The sequence below is a fragment of the Anopheles funestus genome, chromosome 3RL (assembly GCF_943734845.2).
Source record: "Anopheles funestus chromosome 3RL, idAnoFuneDA-416_04, whole genome shotgun sequence".
In the NCBI taxonomy this organism is placed as follows: Eukaryota; Metazoa; Arthropoda; class Insecta; order Diptera; family Culicidae; genus Anopheles; species Anopheles funestus.
In genome coordinates, this window is record NC_064599.1 from 35908972 (window position 1) to 35927903 (window position 18932).

The following is an 18932-nucleotide window of genomic DNA, read 5'->3' on the forward strand; positions in this document are numbered from 1 at the left end:
GCACTTTTAAGGGTACGACGCCCTGCCCAGGTTCGCCCGCCTATAAGCCGATTCCATAAATAATTTCGATTCGCTGTGGATTCGGCCCGTGAAAAAACCATCACACTCGGGGTGAGCAAATTTGCGAAAAGTCCACCTCTAAGCACATTTTGCGGTCGAGAGCTCACAATCGCAAAGCTTTGCGTACGGCACAGATGAAACACAACGTTCGGAGGGTTTTCGTGAGGAAAATTGGGTTGAAAAAAGAAAAGCGGATAAACCGCGTCTCACGCTTCACGATTTGTATGCACGAAGCACGCGTAATGGTGCAAAAGGATGCGAGGCAGCGCGACAGCATAACAATCCATTCAGGTGGAATAAATGTTGGTCGGTCGGCTGCTGTCGGCCGTGCCGCAATAATTTTGTCCCCACCGAGTAACAGCCCCAAACACACCACCAGCAAGCGTACAAAAGCAAGAGGTTTTTAGTAAAGAAAGGTTTTTGTTTTACCTTTTGCTCGCACTGGTACACCTCGGCGACCAGGTTAGTTACGAAGCCAGAGCATTGTGTCGGCGGGGACTGTTTCTGGCATTGAAAATTGTGTGTTACGCCGAGGCATCGTAACGCTTGCGGACGCCTATTGTCTATGGCCTACAGCCGTACTTTGTGCTTCGTGTCAAATTTTTGGACACATTTTGGTGCTCTCGTTTGCTTTTTTGCGTTTTCTTGTATTATTTTGCACACGTTGAGGAATTGTTTTGTTTTTTGTTCTTCCGATTGTTACGTGCCGCTCAAAGATGAAAGGTGAAATGTGTATGAAAATGAAACGCAAAATTATAAATTAACGGTCGCGTGTCGTCATAACTGCTGGCGAGATTCATTTTTTTTTTGTTTTAGCATCCCGCAACAACCAGTACGATTCGGGAATGGCCTTTATTTTCATGTGCAAAATATGAAAAGAAGCATCTATCAGTTAGCACGTGCTGTGACGTTTCATATCGCAGTCGTGGTTCGTTTTATTCCATTTTCTCTTTTCATCATAATTTTCCTCTCCCGCATACGAACTTCCTGGCCCGCAGGTATGTGGGAGCAATTGGTAAAAATTTCAATTTCCACCCAACAATACGAACAATCTCCGACAGCATACGAGAATCGGATGTGGATCAAAAGAGTAGAAAATAAGTAAATAAAATAAAAAAAAATTGTCCATCGTAAGTGGAAATGAAAAAAAGGTCTCCGTGCACACTTGTGCACTCGAAACACTCTTATTGGGTAGAGTGAACCGAAAGTTTCGGTAACCTTAATACTGCCAAAAACCCTGGGCGCTACATGAAAGAGATCAAGCGACTTCTATTGCTACTGCCCGATAAGCAAATGAGAAGCTAAGTAAAGGGAGCACAAAGAAAGTTAAGCGACCGGTACTGACAGATAGTTATAGGAACACACAAATACATGCAAAAACCCCGCATTCGCTTTAAAGCACTCGCCGTAAAGCCCGACAGGTCGATGCGACAGCAAAAGCTTCCCGCGGTATGAATGGCAGCGCCAAGGCGCGACCGGCAAAAGTGCTTCGTGCAAATCGAAATAAATTGATATTTGAAAGCGGAACGATGCACGAAATAGAGTTAGCCGTCGTCTTCTCGAGTGTTTTTGCGCGTTTTGCTTGCTTCCACTTTCAGGCCACCAAGGCAAACAGCAGCGAATGTGGGAAAGCTTTCGCTGGCTGTGCCACAACGGCTGTGTGAGACCGGAACAACGGTTAACCTCGCTTAACCCACCAACCACGCTCGAAGGTAGGCAATATACAAGAAATCGAAGGCGTTGCCGGTGAGCTGGTGAAAAAAAAAGTTCATCTCCCGCAAAAGCCACTTGAAGCGTTCATTTGCCGCAGAAAGGATCCACCCAGGTTCGTCAAGTGGAACCGTGGGGCACTGGTACGGGCATCAAGTTACCCGAGCGAACGAACGAACGAACGAATGGTGACGATATGAAAATCATCGTCACGTACCGGATCCACAACGATTTTCGTATGCCTTTCGATTTTAATGTGTACGGAATTTTAGCAACAATCAGCAACTTTTACGCGGTAGAGACACGAAGCCAAACGCAACATTGCCGTGCGCTGGTGTCGTGTTGTGCCATAAATCGCAAATTTTCTTCCCACCAGTTCAAACCATCCCCACGCATTTTGTCCATATGTCCCAATCGAGTAAGTGGATGGGTGGGTGTGTGTGTTCATAGTGTGCCTAGTCTGCCGTACTCAGTGAACCCCACACACACACACACACCGCCGGGGGAAGAAGCTACCCCACCCGGGTTGGTCCCGAATTGCGCGAAAATGAGTGTGGCGGTTTTTAAGGGCGCCTTGGAGAAATGATTTTGGCAAAGTTTTAACGATGCGTAAAATCAAAAATAGCACTCAAAGACGCACACAACCTCCAAACCCCAACCCCAACCGTTGTAGGGCGTGTGGAGTTGCGTACGCGTGTGAGAAAACCAATTTTACTTTGCTTCCCAAAAACTCTGCCGGCTGATGGAAGGAGTTGTTTGGTACCGTGGCCACCATTATTGGATTTAATGTGTGAAGCATCATAAAGCTTTATAACGTTCGGCTCGACCCGCGCTTACATGCGGAATCCTTGCGTGAGTGTGTACGGTGCCGGAGTGTTGGGGTTAAGTTTCCCAAAAGCAATAATGCTGAAATGAGTATTTAAAGGGGAGTTATCTATTACACGCTAATATGTGCGGGTGTCACATACTACCCGCGGGGTATATAAAACAATAAAATGTTTTTACAAAAAGAAGAGAACAAAAAACATAAAACCTTTCAGTGTAGGGTAACAATTTAATTTTTGGGCAATGGTACTTTGCAGCAGGCATTCTTCGGACGAATATGTGCGCCAATTCACATTGGCAAATGGGTGTGATGAAACTTTTCACCCGAAAACGATTCTTTCCACTCACATTCGTAGAAATAATTTTCTTTCGTTTCTTATTTCTTTTTTTTTTTTGGTTTTGTTTTCGAAGGGCTTTGCAATTGAACTTTCTGGCAGTAGGATTGTTGAAAGGCAAACTTTTCCACGAAAACAGAACAGGAATAAACGCCACAACACGAAATAACGCCTGTAACGAATTGATAAGCATTCGACATTCAGTTTTTTTTGTTGCGAGAAGCTAAGCAACAGCACCAAAAAATAAAGAAGCGAATGCCAAATTAAAACTTTTCATTCTTTCTTCCGGCCTGATGCTTGAACTTTCTGCGGCAATGTACTCAAGCAAAAGGTCACTTTATCTAGGCAAATGTCGATGCTTTTTAAGCGGAAGATTTTTTTTCTCGATCGTGCCTGTTTACTTTATCTCGGTGAGAAAGTCTGCAACATGCGTTCAAAGGCAAATGTTCAGTTTTTCGTTTTGTTGATGTCGGTTCTAAAAATTTATTTCTCCCCCAACTGATTGCTTTAAAGCACACCTCCGGGAAAAGTTCAGTGTCCCGGTTTGGCCGATGCTTGGCGGTATGATTTTTTATGTTTTGATGATCGGAGGGTTTGGGGGGGGGGGGGAGGGTAGGAGCGAATGTTGCGTGGAGGGCGGGTGAATTTCAGGGTACTCTAAATTTCCCAAACCATCCAAAGCGTTCAAAATAGAACACATCCTACGGAGAAGCTATTTTCCGGTTTTGCGCACAACCGATGTCTTCATTCGGGTGAGTTTTGCTCCTTTTTTTGTTTTTTTTTGTTGGAAGTAACTGTTGTTCCGAGTTGCAACGTATACCGATCGCTCTGCCCCAGAGAGATAGACGACGGAGCAGTTCCGCAGTTCTCAAATTTCTTCCACTCAATTTCTGACCCATCGCAAACGGAGAGACAGTGTACCCGTACCATGGATATACGAAACCACCATCGCCGCAGGGCCCATGGTCGTTGTTGTTATTGTGGCTTACCGGATTCAGTTACAGTCAGAGTGTTTTCCGTAGTGCTTAATTATAGTGAGACCCGGCATCTTGGTCCCTTATTTGGCCGCCCCCGGATAGGCGGTTGTTGATGGCGGGGTGTGATAGGAAAATAGTCCGATCTAATGGTGCGATGGTCTAAAAAGTCCCAGAAACCTTTGGTTACAGAGTAAATAGCATTGCAGTCAAAGGCTAGGGGATGCTGGGTTTGGGTTTTTTTATGTTTTTTTTTTCTTTTGTAGAAAAGATATCAATGTCCTGAGAATGATAACAATCTCTTTGCAGTGTGGGGTAAAGGTTATACGCCCTTCTATCGGAAGCCCTTTTACAGCACATCGAGGTTATAATGGGCGTCGGTTTGGAAAGTGAAAGCTTTTAACGCTGACTGCAGTCAGTTTTCCCTTTGTTAAGCGCTCTATCTATAAGCGTGTTGTTAATTTTACTGCTGCAGAAAAATGGAAAATGTAATTTAAACGTAGAAATATGAAAGTTACGATTTTATGAGCAAATTTCATTGAACTCCATTTTTAGCTGAAGACTAATTTTAAATCGCTTAATAAACGAAATTGTAACGTTAGATTTTTTTAGTGACAAAATTCAATAGAACGGGAATCAAATAATGTGATAATGTGATAAAAACAATTTTTCAATTATTCATCCATTCGTTTATCCATTCAACCGAATGAAGCTCTAAAAAGCTTCATCAAGCTTTTAACAGAACACTCGTCCCATGGATGTACGAGAGCATCAACATTGCGATGAATGTGTTCTATGTATCTGTGGACCAATGTGCAGTATACAAGTGTAGAAATTCCATTTGAAAGAACATGCTAAACTCGTGCTTTTGAATTTAAAATCAAATCAAACACGATAACCATCCACATTCAGATTTGCTGTTGTTGTTGTTGATATTGCCATTCCCAAGTGGATCGAAATGCAAATCGAAATCTGTTGCAAATGCTGTCACCTTCCATTGATGGGTTGTGTTGAGCAGCTATTTACTTCAACTCTTCACCACCGACCACTGTTGTGTATGTGTTCTGAGGTCTCAAAAAGAGAAAATAAAAATAAAGTTTTTCCTTCCAAAAACCATCGCAAAATCCCATCTTTTTGTGGGTGGAAAGTGATGAAGTTTCAAAGTGAAAAAGATGACTTTAGAAGACGGACCAAACATGTTAGTGACATCCATCCATCTGACGTGTTTTTTTTTCTACACTTTCTCCCATCTCAACCGATTGGCCAATTCTGTCTTGAAAAGGGAAAAGGCAAGGGTTCTTTCTGTTTGTATGTGTGCGTGTGTATGGTTGGGCGCGTGATGTATCACTTAGCACCGTGAGGACGGTTCATCTTCGATAGGGAGAAGAAATACGATTAAGAAGCTTTAATACGATATAGTCGCAAGTCCTCTTGCGAGCTTTATCTGCCTTCCGGGAACGCAAAACCTTCCGGTACAGTACATCCCCGGTGTTACTGGTGTATTCGGATCGACCCCTGTCACTCAAAGTTTGCCGGGAGAGAGAAAAAATGGAAACGATTTGCGCACCACCGGTACACTCGAGACACCGGTCTTTTGAAGCTTGTTGAAGCTTTCCTCAATCAGTCGCAACGGCACCCATAAACATTTACGGCCAACCATCGTTGGGAATGCAAAAAGATGGATTGGATTTTCCCACCGTTGTTCGACTGTTGGTGAAAACATGAGGGTTCCGGTGACATGGGTTATGGCAACGGGTGACCTTTTGCGAGTATCGGGAGTTTCGTTTCATCGCAGTACATTGGTACATCAAACATCCGGAAGCGGACCGAGAAAAGAGGCAAAAATAAATCAACACCTGATGAGGAATGGAATGTGTTCGAGGGGCGATTATTACGATGTGGGAATCAAATTTCGATCGTCAATATGATTCAATTCGTCAATCGCGCAGATAGTTAGCTTGAAGCACTGCCTTTGGTCCTTTTCATTCGCTATCTCTGCCTCTTTCTTTCCAATACCCCGACACTTTCGTTCGAATCCGATCCAAGAGTCCGGGATTTATCATCATCACTTCCGACGAGGTCAGTAAGGTGATGACTGTGGGCGATGATGGGTTTTGCCGGTGCCCAATTTTCGATCGTAATTGCATTACGCGCGTAGGACTAAATATCAAGGCTACAGGGAATAGGGCTACGTTACCTGATCGAATCTTTAAATCTAATTAACTAGTGTGAAGCTCGACTCCGAAGGTCGAACATCGGGTACCATATCACCTACCTGGAAGAAGAAAGAGTGAAAAGAAACGGAAATAGAGAGAAAATGTATAATTAGTAAATGGGGGCCATAGTGACATTACGCTTGCTGCGTGATAATTTGGATGTTTCGAAGATACATTTGCTACTTGGCACTTGTTTTTTTTTTGCTAGAACTTTTGCGAACAATCCTTAATTGCAACGGGTCAGCGATTCTGCCCCGAAACATAATCGAAGCTAATCAAATTGAACATAAGCACTAGAACCATTCCGGCTGATTCGGGTTCGATCGCGCTGTAAGAATGTCGACGGGCGAAACAAAACGGTCTTGGAAGAATTAATTCATAGCAGGAAACATTTTCCATCATGCCCAGTCATGGAGTTTCCCCACCCGGCGGGACTAAGTGATTACAAATGGACGGAAATAACTAAGCACAAACTGACGTTTCCAAGGAATCACGTAACGTGCTATATCGGTGGGTACCGTTTTGCCCACTCCAAGCGCGTACTCATTAGAAATTATTCCAACACGCTCGACAGCTGTTTGATCTGGAGAGCGTAAAATTCCAATCGGAAATGTAATCAGCAGTCGTTTTCGGAACGACTTCTAATTTCCATTCCCTGCCGTTTGCGGCACGCTTCTCTCGAAACGTACCAGCGACCGTGCCACAAAGTTTCACAAAACATTGCATCCGTATCCATTGCTGTCCTGTGCGCACCGTGCGAAGAGCCGCACGCCAAAATGCGGATGGGGGACAGCAGTCAGCATCCTCGACCGTCGACTGTCGAAGTTTGCCCAGCTGCCGTGCTGAAACTCATTTGAATTCCGAATTACAATTAGACACGCTGAGGCACGCTTACGCTCACGTTCCAGCAAACGGGCATGGCCAAAAACACTACCAAACAAGAAGAACGCTGATCCAAACACCAGAATCGAAACCCCCCTCCAAAGCCATCCACAGTGAAGGCACCCATCACACCTACTCGTTTCCCCTGTACGAAGCAGTTCACAGTTGTTAGCAAATCGTTGTAAAATCGTTCCACCGACATGAAGTCAGTATGGGTCAGATGGAATAGGACGGTGGGTAAGAGTCGGGAAGGTCGGCTCCTTACATTGTGGTGTTGTTTTGGATGGTCAGACTATTTCATATGGACCCGGTATCATGTAAATGGTGCAACTGCAACAACTACACCACGAGGCACTGTGATAGAGAAATTAGGAAAACAGCAACAGACCCTAAAAATCTCACAAAAGCACAGTTGGAAATCTGCGGTGGTTTATACGGTTATATTTTCAATAAAATATTACTTTTAAAATATAACTTATTCAGAATCTTCAATAAAAGGGCCTACAAATTTGAAAAGGCAACATTTTCAGACACATTTTTTCTAGTAGTTGAGATGATTGGGAAGACGAACATTGGATAGCTTGTAAATAGAATTAAAAATCGTTGAATATATTAATTTTAAATTGAATATTTTCTATAACTCTTATAATACAACACTTTTCTGAGCATTTCTGAGTTTAAAACGTTTTTAAGGAAAGGCATATCTTACGTGCAGGAATGTATTTTTAATTGTTTGGACATGTGTTAATAAAATAATAGCGTTATAATTGGTCATTTTAAATAGTTTCGTTTATTTTCCCGAGCTTAATCATGATCGATTTTCAGTGTAAAAAGCGTCATTTGTAGGAAACATTACATTTATTCTGTATTATGAACTGAAATGCTTACGGGGCAAAATTTATAAAAATTCTAAACACAGAAAAACGATACACCAGAAACTGAGCAGGTGAATTATTTACGCGCATAAAATCATGGTCTATTTGTGGTGGGACCAAAAGCATGATATATATTACGAGCATCCTATTGGTCAAACCACCAGAGAAGAATGGTATCAATCCTAGCTTATTTGTTCTACGGTAGTGTTCAAAAAAGAGCAGACGGAATATGCGACATATCCATCGCGACCATGCTTGGCCATATTTTGTTACAAATATTTGTAGAATAGTGAGTGAAAATTTCTTCGCCAATTATATAGTGAGTCCACCCTTAGCATTGACTAGCACTTGTTTCAATCAATTTAAAATGCGACTAGTTTTTGTGCTTAAAAGAGATTTTTTTTTTCATTTGGAATGCAAAATTTGGCCATAAGTTTAGACAACTTCGCAGACAAAAAATTGCTCACAACAAATACTCATTTCTTGAAGACAAAACAACGCAAAATCATATTTGTTCTTCCAATATTATTTTGAAAAGCTTACAAAATTTCACAACAATTGTGAAGTAATTCGCCACAGTTGTCGTGTACATTACATTAAAATAATTGACGTGTAAACACGTGTTATACACTGTCAGGATAATGATTCATCTTACGACCATTTATACATTCGAAACATATGCATATAACGAAGCAGTATAAACCGTACTCCCACTGTGCCGTTGCATCAGAGGTGACCGGTGGGGAATGACTGGACATCAGCAGGCCGAAGGTGGTAGCTGCTAGTTTCCTGTCCACCATTGCCACACGGGATGAGAAACCGGAAAAGTCAGCAAAACGCACCGTAGCAGACGCGCCTGTTGTCCGTATTTCCGTACACAATGCAATGGTGCGTTCAGGGACAGGTGTACCAAGAGGTGTATGGGGTCGAAGGGAGGAAAGTCATGGTTCTGGTGTCGAGATAAATGTGTACATTATGCGAACACGCCTCACTGTGCTGGCTGGCTACTGATAGTGGGGATAGTGGCGAAGGTGGTGTTGGTGATAGTATGTTCTCCCGTACAATGTACAACCGTTCGCTAGCCGTGTGATGCAACACTTTAGTTTGTGGAAGCTGTTCTACCCATTGGCCGACCGACTCCCAGCAACCGAAACCGAGATATAGTCAACGTCGTCTCGGTGTGAGATAGGGCAGTGTCAGATGCTGTAGCATTGTCGATTTCTCTTTTCCTTTCTGCCGTACTGAAGTAGCAGTGTCGATCTACGTCATCGGCTACCAAGCCGAGGCCAGCGTGTGCATGCGCCGTATCGCTACGTAGCGTATGACGTAGCTTGGCGTGGTTCAGCGTTGAATAGTTCCTCCTTCCAATGCCACGAGACTGGTGTGGCAGGAGAAGGTGGTTAAAAATCGGGTTTCGCAGCATAGCGCTATTTTGAACCGTGTTTTAACGTGTGTGGCCCAAATCTTCCCAAATTATCGACCTCCAGGGTAGCATGAATCAACGATTTCCTGCGGGGAAAACGATTTCGCTAGCGGTTTTTGCAGTGGGCGCACACAAACAAAAACGAGCGAACGAAAAAAAGTAAAAAGAAGGCACGACGCAAACGTAACGAGCCTTCGAAAGTTCGATCCATTTTGAGCGTAACGTGTCCCAACCGATGGCAAACATGGTAGAAATGGTTAAAAAAAAACGGAAACTGCAACTGGATTTCATGATTAGAACAGGATACGAAGATGTTTCGTTACAGAAATCTGTCTCCCATTACATCCGTAGCGGAGAAGGCAGAATCCCGGGGTTTCGCTTCTTTTTTTTCGTTCTGTGGGTGTGTAGAGCCTTGCACAAACAACCGACCCATGATGGAGCACCCGCAGGGCACGGATGGTTTTCTTCGCTTCACACGAACCCTTCCACCATGGCGATGGGAAATATGATACAGCTGCCCAGAGACTATTGGAGGCCCGGCCACCACACACCAGTCACGGAGCTGGAGTCAAGGTTTTTCCAGGTCGTCGAAGCTTAATTAGCTTCCGGCGAAGTTAATGAAAGGCGAGCACTGTCTGACGGATGGTGCAGTAGCGGGAAACGGGTACGTACGGCAAGCCTTCCGACCGACAACCCAAGGTCACACCCGGGGAGATAAGCTGGGATTGAGTTGTCGTGCAATTTTTGTACGATTAGGGTGAATTAAACTATTTTTAACCATTTGCCTCTAAAGCCATCTACATGGGTAAGCAAAAGAACTGCAGCAAACCAAAAAAAAAAACGCAATAGGCAACATTATACACTTTTACACAATCAACCGGAAGCTGGGTGGATGGGATAAGGGTAAGTGGAAATGTTGGGAAACATATTTGCAATGCTCTCCTTTCCACCGATCGCAATGCGACTGATGTACAACAAAATATCTTGGCATTGAGCCTGATTGTGAACTACAACGCAAACGGTAACGATATTGAAAGCATTTCCATCGATTCAATTCTGGTCCATCCTTTGGGCGGTTTCTGTGGTTCATGTTTTGCAATTGGAAAAGCGTCGTACGAAAGAAATGGAATAAAACATATAACATATCTTTCCGTACCGCTGCATCTACGGTGTTCCAGATTTGGTCCTTCGTGGAATAGAATCGCAATTGAATTCTTCCATTCTTTGTCGGATATTGAGCGATGTCCTACTTACATAAGGCAAGGCGTTCCAAGAAGGCCGATTTTGCCATTATAAACTGACGAAATTCTAGAGCGCCCAAAGCGTAGCATGAATTCATAAATTTGGAACATCAAAAAATAGATAATGTGCGAATAATCTCAGACAATCTGGAAATATGTTTCAAACCGTACGTTTGAACAAATAAATCTTTGGCAAAGCTTTGTTGTTATGATATTTGAGTATCGGACTTTAGCTTATTAGTATTTTTTGCAAGAAACAACAAACTACCTTGCGAAGAAAGCGCTCGTTGCAGTCCTTGGCCGTACCACGCCAATGTCGATGCCGGTACCGTGAGTTACCGAGCTTGGACGAACCCTTCAGCTCGGCGGCCTCGTTAACGACGCGCCGTATCGTTTGGAACCGTGCCCGATTGCACCGGTGCATCGGCTTTAGCACAGCACCCCGCTCCGGTTCCGACTCCGGACCGGACTTGTTGGGATCATCCTCATCGTCAACCCAGGCACTGAGAACACCCTCCACGAAGTTGTACAGCATCTGAATATTTGGCTGCAGCGGTGCCGATCCGGACGGGGTTTCCTGTAGCGGTTGGATTAGCTTTCGATTTTGGCACACCTCGCGCAGCAAATTCTCACCGAAGTGTACCGTTTTGTGGCGACGTCGGCGCGAATTGAGCGAAGCCGCCGACAGTGACTTTGTGAGCTTCGAACCATTCGAACCGGATCCGGACGCGGACGCGGAACGCTTTTTCGACGACTTGAATGACGAGCGAGGCAGTGAGCAGCGGCTTTCTTCGCGCGACAACCGTCCGGCACCGCGTAACGCCGGCTGTGGTAGCTGCTGCTGGTGTTGTTGCTGTTGCGGTTGCTGCGGGTACATGTAGCTCTCGACATTTCTTGGCAGTGAGTTGCTCTTCGCCTTTGCGGACGGGCCACCGAATGGGGCACCGATCTGACAGCGCGCGTCAGTACAGCGGGGCAGCGAGTTACACTTGTTGTTACATTCGTAGCACATGGGGCCACACTTGGGCGTGCTCTTCGGGAGCACACGGGGCAACGAGGCACACCGGGGCGTATCGTAATAGCTGGTGGTGGCGACAGTCGGCTGAACACCTTCACCACCAAACATGTAGCAGTTCGGATCGTCACACAGTGACATCACCGAACAGCTTGGATCCGGACAGCGCGTCAACGAGGCACTTCGTTCGGCGGAACGGGAATGGGAACCGGCGGCCGGTACGGTACCGCCACCGCCGGGACCGCCACTCTTATGGTATGCTCCCACCGCCAGGGAGGACTTGTTGAACTGGTTGATATCGCCGACAGTGGCTGAACGCTGCGTCCGGTGTCGTCGGGAGCGTTCCTTCTTGGCGGACTTAATCGGCGCCTGAGGCACGAATGTCGATGTCGACGGTTGTGGCTGCGGTTGCGAAGAAGGATACTGGAAGTGTTGTTGCTGATGGAGCGGAATCTGCGGCATCGAGTGTTGCCGGTGCGTGGTGGTTACGGTGGTGACCGGTGCCCGATCGCGTGAATGATACCGGAAGGTTCGTTCCGGCTTCTGAGGTGCTATGCGTGTTTGCGACTGCGAGTGAACCGGCAGATCGGACTGGGACGACGTAACTACCTCACTGGCCGAATGGCGTAATTTACGCTCCCGGTGACTATGCTCCGTCCGGACTTCTTTGCGCCGTACGTCCGTGCAGCTCGATTGTGTTGGATCGAATGTGTGCTTCTTAAGCTGCCGCAGCGGGTACTGTATCCAGTCGGTAGTCGTTTGCTTATGGAAGAACTCCTCATTCGGTCCGAGTGAGTGACGCTTTAGTAGCTTCGCTGCTGACGAGCTCGAACTGGGTACGGGTCCCGGTGCAGCACCTCGCGATATTCTCGACGGATCGTAATGGTGCAGCGTGATCTCCTCTTTATCCTTACATTTCTTCGTCGCACTCGTTTCCTCATTGACCTTGCTGAAGATCTGCTGCTTTTTAAGCCACTCGAGTATATCGTCGCGTGTTAGCGCGATCTCTGCCGGTTGCTGCTGAGCAACACCCCGATCGACAGTTCCGCCCGATATCTGGCGCTGCAGCGGTTTCTTCGCCAACTGCTGCAGCTGCATCTGTAACTCCTGTTCTTTCTCGTACTTGAGCTGAGCACTTTTGGCCTTCTGCAGAAACTCGACACTTTTCTTAAGCGGCAAATTCAGCAACCACTCGGAGATGTCCGACTTTAGCAGCTGTAGATCGCTCGGCCCGGATGAGTGACGCTGATGCCCGTTGCCACCATCCTTCCCATACTCCTCTTCATCACGCCGAGCGGTACTAGCATCAACCGATCGTGATGAATGTCTCTGTTTGAGGTTGCGATCAAAGAATTCCGTTTTGGAGATGGCACCCGTACTGGTGCTTCCGGCTGTAGCTGCCACGGAGGGTAGCATCGGTTCCGACTTTGGCTTCCCGAGATGCCCATTGGCGAGAGGTAGCTGGGCAGTGGTAACGGTCGGTTTGTTAATGTTACGCGCATTTGTTTTGTCGGTGGAGGTGGACTTTTCGATCTCGTACTTGTACTGCTGCAGCTGCTCAATCCACTTGATATCGGCATTGATCTGCTGCAGGAACTTGATCAGCTCCTCGTTCGAAAGCTCCTGGCTTTGGCGCGGCGGTGGCGGTGGTGGTGGTTGTCCTGTCGAACCGGTGTATGCAAGCGATTGAGACGAGTGTTGCTGTTGCAGTGGCTGATGCTGCCGATGCCCGGTAGTGGACGATTTCGCCAGTATGCCCTGCAACGGCGCAGTTCCGATGGCATTGATGGCGCTGGTGGAGGATGACTGGACATTGGAGGTGGCTAAAGTTTGGTGTTTCTGCTGCTTTTGACTTGCGGCTAGTGCTTTCAGATCTTGCAGCTTGTACTGCGTGTTGCAGCGACAGACGGGTGTCCGTCCGCTCGTTCCCGTTCCACCTCCTCCTCCTCCTCCGCTTCCCCCTCCGCTGGCGCCACCACCACCATCGTCACCTATGGTGGGCTTTTTGGCCGACGCCGTCGTTGTTACGTGACTCCGGCCGGGTGCTACGGGAGTAATTTGTACGATCACGCAGCAACAGTGTAGCAGTAGAGTGTTGGGTGACTTTCCTGGGGTGTGTTGTTGCTGCTGCTGCTGTTGCTGTTCGCTATAACCCGCCCGACCGTTTTCGACTGCGGAACCGTTACAAACGGTGGCCGTATCTTGTGTCGAAGGTACGCGCTGCTGCTGTTGCTGCTGCTGATCCGTGGAGGTGTATTGCTGTAACGCTGCCAGAATGAGCAACGGTTCGGTGCGTAAGGCGGTGTAGTAGCTTTAAACAACGTGCCGCGGCGTAACGTTCCGCGCCAAAGGCCTCCTGTGCGTTCTATTGCGCCCTGCCTGCCGTACCGTACGGAAGGGTAGTCCGTATCTGCCCGTACCGAATGGGGTTCTGCGGGATGATGCAACTGTACGTACGGATGCGGTGTGCGGTTGGGTGCGAGAATCACTTCACTGCCACTGCTGCTCATGTCATAGCACGCTTTATGTTGCACTGGTTGAACAAACGCACTACACTCGGTTCGTTTCGCCGTTTCGAAAATTCGAGCTGCTTCTAAACAAAACGAAAAATCACTTCAGCTTTTTTTTCGCCCCAAAGCCTCATAGAAAAGGCTTCACCTTTCGCAGCAGTAAAACAAGGCGTGTCGTTGTAGGGCACCTTTTCCGAGATGTAAGGTGAAGATTGCATGCACAGTAAACTCACTCCACCGATATGGCAACACTCGAGCGGATCCAAAAGGACATCCTGCAACCTAGCACTCACGCAACGGACAATGTCTCGATAAAGCGCATTGCAACCGGGGCGTGTACGAAAATTGAACACTGTCATTCACACGACGCTTTAGCTGTAACATGCCCCAAAAACCGTTAACGGATACACTCGGGTAAGGAGGGTGAAATATTTTCGACTTCTACACTGGAAAGAAAATACAAAAACCGTATCAGCACCACTGGTTTCATTGCCTCTATTTTCAGCTTCCAAATTCCACTTTAACTACACGATGTACACGATGCTGGAAAGATTGAACACAACCTGCACAACTGCATGGGGACACTTCAGCGGTTCTGCTGTAAGGAATAGCTGCTTGCCGCGTGCAGCTGACATCGTCAGTCACATAATTATGCTTCGCTATTATTCGTCCACGCGGTAGCGGTTGGAACGGATTGCGGTCCCAGCAGCAGCAGCAGTAGTAACTATTTCGGGGGGGAAAGTCGTCAAGGCTACCAAAAACCATTGGCACTAAACCGCAATGGCTGCATGGTTGCACTCGCTGTCAACCCTATTCACATCCCTTTTGGAATGCTTATTATAAAGTGCCCTCGGAGAAGTGCTGTTGGCAGACAGGTGACGTAGAAGCAAAGGTTGGTGTTTCATTCGGGGTCGGAGCACAATTATGTAAACTGATTACCGCACACAGTGCGAGGTGTGAACAACAGTGCGTGTAGGCGTGTGCATCTCTTTCTCTTCCCGTGTGTATTTGTATCTGTGTATGTGTGTGTGTGCTTGTGTTGTGCGTGTATTTTGTTTGGTGTTGTAAAAGCACCGGACACGCTAAGGGTGGTACGCGACCGCGACGACGGTTTGTCACTATCACGTCACGATCGTGGATGGTCACGAACACACTTGCGCGCACACTTGCAAGCTGGACGAGCTGCTGGCGGGAGGCTCGCCAGCAATGTCAACAGCAGTAGATCTTGAAAATAGTAAAACCCTGCCGAGGGGCCCAAATGTTACACCGAAACGGTAAAGGATTGGCTGTGGTGACACTTAATTAGATTTTGCAGGCAAGTTCGATGGTGTGGATCCGGTTTTTGCTCTTTAGCGCCCCGTGTGCACGACGTGTTCTATCGCCCTACACAGAGGGTTTTGCTTTCGTCGGTGCCACACACTTGGTCGCCCGCTTTATTCGAAGAACCGCACCAGCTGGCACCAAATGGAAGATGCGGACTACGAAGTGTGTATGGATAATAAACCTTGTCCTTTCCCGATTCAAAAGTGAAATGCAACAAACACTGCCACCGCCTTCGCGTGGTGTTTCTCTTTCTTTCGTGCTGTTGTTGATAGCCTTCCACCATCACAAGCGGATACACGCACGAAATGCGGACGCAGATTTTGTGTTTGTGTGTCCTTTTGTATGTGTATACGTGTGTATGTTGTTTGCCGTCTACTTTTTTTTTTGGTCACAATTTTCCCGTGGCCTTCACAGCCATGTTTTCAGCATCCGTGTGCGTCTTACACGGATGGACAACGCGTTGGGTGGGCCTGCTACACTTGCTGGCTGCTGGCGTAACACTGCACTGCACAACTACGTCACACGTACGACTAGCACGTGAAGCAACGGTGGCACCATTGTGTAGGAAAAATATGCAGCCCGCTGGTACGGGGTTTTTTTTCTTTCCAGCCGGGAAAACCGTGTTTTCCCGTTTTATTTTTAACTTTTCATTTAATGTGAAACAATCGAAACACGCACTTGTCTGTGGGGCTGTGAGAGTGGCACAAAGAAGAAACAAAAAAGCAATACGACACGGCACGGTTATACTGTACTGGATACCGTATAGAGGCAAAAACAGGGTGGTTAACTTTTGCACGTTCGTGGAGGGAATCACACAACGCGAGGAACCACACAGGCCTGGCTGTCACACTGTCAGCACAAGTGTGTGTTTTTGTCTGTAGCCTGGTATAGAACCGAACAACCGAACAGCGAACCGTGCGTACGGGCGCGTATAGGCTACTGCAGGAGGGCCGCTATAAAACTAAACGTTTGAAAAAGGTGGTTTTTGGAGAAGTTGATTCACGGTTATGATGACATGACGCCCTTATTCGCTGGAAAAACAAGTACGCTCTCTCTCTCTCCCTCTCTCTCGCTCTCTTGCTCTCTCGTTCATTGAGTATCTCTTTGCTTTCATATGCTTGTTCATTCATCCTTTCACACTCAACTATAAGGAACGAAGTGGTCAGAGTGCAAAGGAAATAGCGATACATCTCCCTCTCCGAAAAGCTAGTTTGTACAAAAACTCTCATGGGTAAAGTGTCAGCCAGGCAGCATCAGCATCACTAAATGTCCTTGCCTTTTCATTCCTTCGAGATGTTGCGTTCCTTTTGTAACGCTCACACTCGCTTGCAAAGCTCTGCATCTCACGGGCGCGTAACTTTCGCAAGTGTCCTTGCACTCAGGTCGTTTTAGCTGCTCTCATCATCTCTCTTGCGTTGGGTACCGTTTCTCGCAGCATACGACCAAGGTTACTTCGGGACGAAATACCTGCTCCGTGCTCGTGACGTTTACTCCCTGTGCATGGGAAATTCTGTGCTGGGAGTTTGCAATTTTTATCCCAGAAATTTTATCTCAAACTTGAAACGGTTGAAGGTTGCGTGAGAGAGAGACATCGGTGCTCAGCATGCTAGCATGAAAATAGAGCTTGAGGGAGAATGTGTGGTAAAAGGCAGTAAGCTTTCGCGAGTATCATAGAGATGAAGCCATTCTGGCTATGAGCGGGTAACTTTTGATAGAAACATATTGCAAATGTTCGATCTTATCTTGGGTCGTACACACACAGTTCGAGAGATCAATGACAGGATAGTGGGGTCAGCATTGTTGAGAAGCGAGGTGATTTGATTGGAAGTTCTTTTTTTTGCTAAACGTTATCATAGGTTGAGTATATTCTGTCCGGTTTTGTAACATGATATTTATTTTCGCTTCAGATCAAAAGATGGATGCAATCCTATGAAGAACGATTGAAATCAAAACCTTGCTCGAATGTCGTTTACAATTTTGACGCGTTCCCCATTTGCGTTCAGTAGAAAATAATATTCAAAGGGAAAACATATTCATGAAAACGCTACTGCGCAAAAGCTCGGCTAGTAGTTGCAAAATAGCACAGAAGCATGGAAGCTGGACTAGCTCTAGTGTGCTTGTGTTGGTGCACACTGTTGGCTGCTTACAGTGAGTGTTTCAACTGCAGCAAAGCTATTGCTATGGGAGGAGTTGAATGCATTGAGCGATCGGTCGAACAGCTTCCAGCAGACGGGCGAAAGGACGCAATGAATGATATACTTCGCGCTTCCAACGCAAAGCGATTGTTGAATCATAGAAAGAAGAAAGAAACGGGTGCTTAGAGGAATGTTGTTGTAAAAGGTTTGTACAACGTGGTATTCTCGTCATAGAATTTACTAACGTAACGAAATAGATGTGCTATTTATAAAAGCTTATTTTTACTGCGCTCAATGTGTATGTATTTTGACTGATTTTCACTTCTTTTGTTTTTATACACATTCCAACAGAATTAGATTTTAGAAAAAAAGCTTCTCGGAATATTTTAAAGAAACATAAGAGTGGGTTTTGTTGGCGGTATGATAAGATGGTGCTTATGTTAGAATTTATAACTCTAACACGGAATTTGTCAAGCTATTACGAAAAAAGAGAGTCTTATAATTATACCAGGTTGTATTATTTCCCTTCTAAAAGATGAAAATTTTTGATGACAAGTCAAAATATAATTTATTTGAAACCAAGTAAATCATTGTTTAGGTAAAATGTTTAGTATAAGTTTGTTCACGTTTCAAGCATATAGCGATGTCTTAGCATATTTATACTTGGGCACTGTTTTTTTGTAATTTGTTGTTCATAATTTGGAAGAAAGATAATTTATCGTGCGATTAGTAAGCTTATTTCCCCTGCAGATTGATCGATAATAAAAGTTAGATTTAAGAACGTCAAACTACATATTTAAAAAACACCGACCGAAGATATCTTGGGATTCAGTATTGGACATGCATGAAACTCGTGAAACACCATGCGCCTCCTTATCTCGCCATATTTTTAATAAGTGACAATTATAACGGGGTTTTTAAATTTGATATTTTAAGTAAAGCTGTATATTTTTTCAATAAGTTCAGTTTTTGTGTTTCAAAATAGTTATTATTTTTCATAACAATTAGGTTATTCATTTATTAGATGTTTTGATGCATACATTCATTGGTATGAACAACCAGGCGTCTCCATGAGAATAATCCGAGGCTATGATTTTCAGTTTTTTATTGTGCAATTGTTTTATTAAACTATATTTAGATTTGAAAAACAAAAATTAAATAAAGTTGTACTGCATAATAATAAATGCAACAAAACTTTCCCATTTCCCATAAGTACGAGCGATTTATTTTACTACGATGTATAAAGTACCAGGCGTCTCCATCACAATGAGCTTTTCAGTTTTTTGCAAGATAGTACGATATTATTTTGAATTTTCACTAATACACCTACATATTCAATATTGAGCGGTATTATACGATATTCTAATGACAAACAAAATGTTCGTTTACGATAATACACTAGCTTAAA

General features: G+C 45.4%; 1 protein-coding gene across 5 annotated transcripts in view; it reads right to left on the reverse strand.

The window, feature by feature from the left end:
• LOC125767592 (protein still life, isoform SIF type 1) overlaps positions 1-18932 on the reverse strand; it is a 92900-nt gene that overhangs the window by 42190 nt on the left and 31778 nt on the right. For 3 of the 5 annotated variants that reach the window (XM_049434328.1, XM_049434327.1, XM_049434326.1), the window contains exon 1: positions 10810-13869. The exons of the other annotated variants lie outside the window; for them this stretch is intronic. In XM_049434328.1, coding sequence (XP_049290285.1) covers positions 10810-12972 — 2163 coding nt within the window. In that variant the 5' untranslated portion in view covers positions 12973-13869. Of the gene's footprint in view, positions 1-10809; positions 13870-18932 lie in introns of those variants that run through there. 5 annotated transcript variants of the gene reach the window in all.